Raw genomic sequence first — 3,053 nt, 5'->3', positions numbered from 1 at the left:
TCCGGACGCACAGGCTCAGCGGCCATGGCTCACGGGCCCAGCCGCTCCGCGGCATGTGGGATCTTCCCGGACCGGGACACGAACCCGTGTCCCCTGCATCGGCAGGCAGACCCTCAACCACTGTGCCACCAGGGAAGCCTCTAAATGTCTTTTTACTATTGTGTTTGTTTAATAAGGATCCCACACAAAATCCATTTATTACATTTTCACCAACACTTTTTGATCTTTTTTGATCAAATGGGTAAATGATATTATCTCACTTATTTTAATTTCATTTCTTGAATTATGAGTAACAATGGGCACTTTTACTTTTTCACATAAATGTATGAGCCAGTTCATATAACATCTGTGACGTAGCTGTTTTGTCTAATCTGTGAAGTGCCTACTATTTGTATTTGGTTGTTGGTCTTTTCTTCGATATTTATCAGAGCTCTTTTCACATCAGAGAAATTAGCTGTCAGTTCCATATGTGCAAATGTTTCTTTCCAGTTTTTCACTCATCTTTGACTTTGTTTATGGTATTTTTGAGTATGTAGAAATTTGACCTTTATATGACCATATAGAAGAGTATTAATTTGACCTTTAAATAGATAGAGCAATATCTTCCATTATGGCTTCTGGGTTCTTGTCTTACTTTAAAGCCCGGTTTCTCTATTCCTCAATGATAAAAATAAATACTCCCATGTGGGTTTTTTTCCTGGTATTTTAATTATTTCATATTTTATATTTAAATCTTTCACTCCTCAGGCATGTGTTTCAGGGTTAGGAACCATGGCTAAAAGAGGCAGACCCACTCCTGTCCCCCTCTGACCTTCACTTTCTTGCCGTTGATCTCCAGGGCACGCACAGTGAAGTCCACCCCAATGGTGTTCTGCTGCGCCTCGGTGTAGACCCCGGACGTGAAATGCCGCACCACACACGTCTTCCCCACGTTGGAATCCCCGATGAGGATAATCTTGAACAAATAGTCAAAGTTCTCATCTGCTGCCATGGCTGAGCTGGAGAATTGCATGGCTCTTGCCACCTAGAACAGATCAAGGAAGCAAAGAAGGAATTCACTCTCTCTTTAGTGCAGCTGTCCCCAATCTTTTCGGCACCAGGGACTGGTTTCGTGGAAGACAATTTTTCCTCGGACAGGGTGGGGGGTCAGGATGGTTCAGGAGGCAACGCGAGCGATGGGGGGCTATGGGGAGCCATGGGGAGCGATGGGGGGCGATGGGGAGCGATAGGGAGCGATGGGGGCGATGGGGGGCGATGGGGAGCTATGGGGAGCGATGGGGAGCGGCAAGCTTCGCTCACTCGCCTGCCGCTCATCTCCTGCTGTGTGGCCCAGTACCTAACAGGACGGTACTGGTCCACAGCCTGGGGGTTGGGGACCCCTGTGTTAGTGAACACCTACCAGGGGCCGGGAACTATTCTTGGCACTCGGGATTCAGCACAGGACAAGACAGAGGGAGGTCACTGTTTTCCTAGCACTGCCATCCTCGTGGGAGAAGGTTGTTAATTACTGGTCAGGTAAGAGGGAGCTGCCCGCACAAACCCCACCTGTCCTAGGTGAGTTAACATTACTTTAGGGGTGACCTTGGAATGAAGAGGTTCTACTGCTGTTCTCTGCTGGGCCAAGTACCCGGTCAACACTCTCAGATGACAGCATTGACTGGGACTTCCCTGGCAGTCCAGGGGTTAAGACTCCATGCTTCCAGCGCTTCCACTGCACGGGGTGGTGGGTTTGATCCCTGGTCCGGGAACTAAGACCCCACATGCCTCGGGACCCAGCAGGAGTGTTTTACCTGCCAGTTATCAGGTGGGAGACATGCCTAGCTGTCAGCCTATCTCCATGTCACACGGGAGGAAGACAAGTTACTGGAAGGCTGAATGGCCAGGCAACCAGCAGCAAGCATCAATGAGACCTGACAGACAAGTCAGTTTCAGGAAGAGTCACATAGCCCTTTTCTTCTGGTTGGCACCTGCTTTTTCTTGTCCTGGAAATTATGATTCTGAGAATATTCAAAATGAAAACTGTGGGGAATTCCCTGGCAGTCCAGTGGTTAGGACTCTCTGCTTTCACTGTCAAGGGCCCAGTTTCAATCCCTGGTTGGAGAACTAAGATCCCACAAGCCTCAAGGTGCAAAAAACCAAAACGAAACAAACAAAAAAACCCTGTGGTTCGAATGTTTGTGCCATACTCTACCATAGGCTGGAAAAGAAAGTTTCTCATGACAGTGTCTCCCAAACTAACTGATTATCAGAATTACCTTGGAAGATAATTAAATATATATATATATATATATATATATATATATATATATTCCTGGAACCCATCTTAGGTCTGCTAAATAGATTTAAAAACATGCACACACTCCCAGGTGATTTTGAGGACTAGCTAGCCTTGGGAAGTGTTGACCGACACAGTCACCCACCTGAAACTTTATTCCCACCTTCAGCGTCTCTGCTTAAATATCCACAGCATCTCAGATCACAAGGAACTCACTACCTCATGAAAAAATCTATGTTGTGTGCACAGCTCTAACTTACATGGGGTTGAAATCTATCTCCCCGAGGTTTCCATCTGTGGACCCTCATGCTACATCAGGACTCCCATTCCACATGACAGCAGATTCCTACTCCACAGCCCAGCAGATAATTGGAGCAGCAACCATGTCCCCTCATGGCAGATATACCCAGGCCCTTCAACTGTTCTTTGGTTGTGTTGGGTCTCCTCGTCAGATGTCTCTTAAAAATACAGGGAACCTTATTTCATTTGATGACGAAGTTTGATGTGCTGCAAATTGTTCCTGCCTATGATACCCTTCTTCATTTCCCCCAGTTTTAGTTTTTGGCTTTCTCAGAAGTCATAGAAAAGGACAAGTCTGTATCATCACACAAATTAAAATCTGTACGTAAAAACCGCGAGCTTTAAACAGACGGAGGATCCTACACTTCTCCTGGACTCCTCTGAAATCACTATGGCTAAATGATCGAGCAGACACGAGACATAATCAAACAACTCTTCCCCGGGCTTTTCAAGTAAAGAAAGCCATTCCACTTCCGGT

General features: G+C 46.4%; 1 protein-coding gene across 1 annotated transcript in view; it reads right to left on the bottom strand.

The window, feature by feature from the left end:
• RAB19 (RAB19, member RAS oncogene family) overlaps nucleotides 1-1,058 on the bottom strand; it is a 12,248-nt gene extending 11,190 nt beyond the window's left edge. The window contains exon 1 of the mRNA XM_007466618.1: nucleotides 812-1,058. Within this exon, the coding sequence (XP_007466680.1) occupies nucleotides 812-1,012 (201 nt within the window). The 5' untranslated portion in view covers nucleotides 1,013-1,058. The remainder of the gene's footprint in view (nucleotides 1-811) is intronic.
• Between the last annotated feature and the right edge of the window lie 1,995 nt (nucleotides 1,059-3,053).

Source organism: Lipotes vexillifer, unplaced genomic scaffold, assembly GCF_000442215.2.
Source record: "Lipotes vexillifer unplaced genomic scaffold, Lipotes_vexillifer_v1.1 scaffold71, whole genome shotgun sequence".
Taxonomy (NCBI): domain Eukaryota; kingdom Metazoa; phylum Chordata; class Mammalia; order Artiodactyla; family Lipotidae; genus Lipotes; species Lipotes vexillifer.
This window is presented reverse-complemented; position numbering and strand designations above follow the sequence as displayed.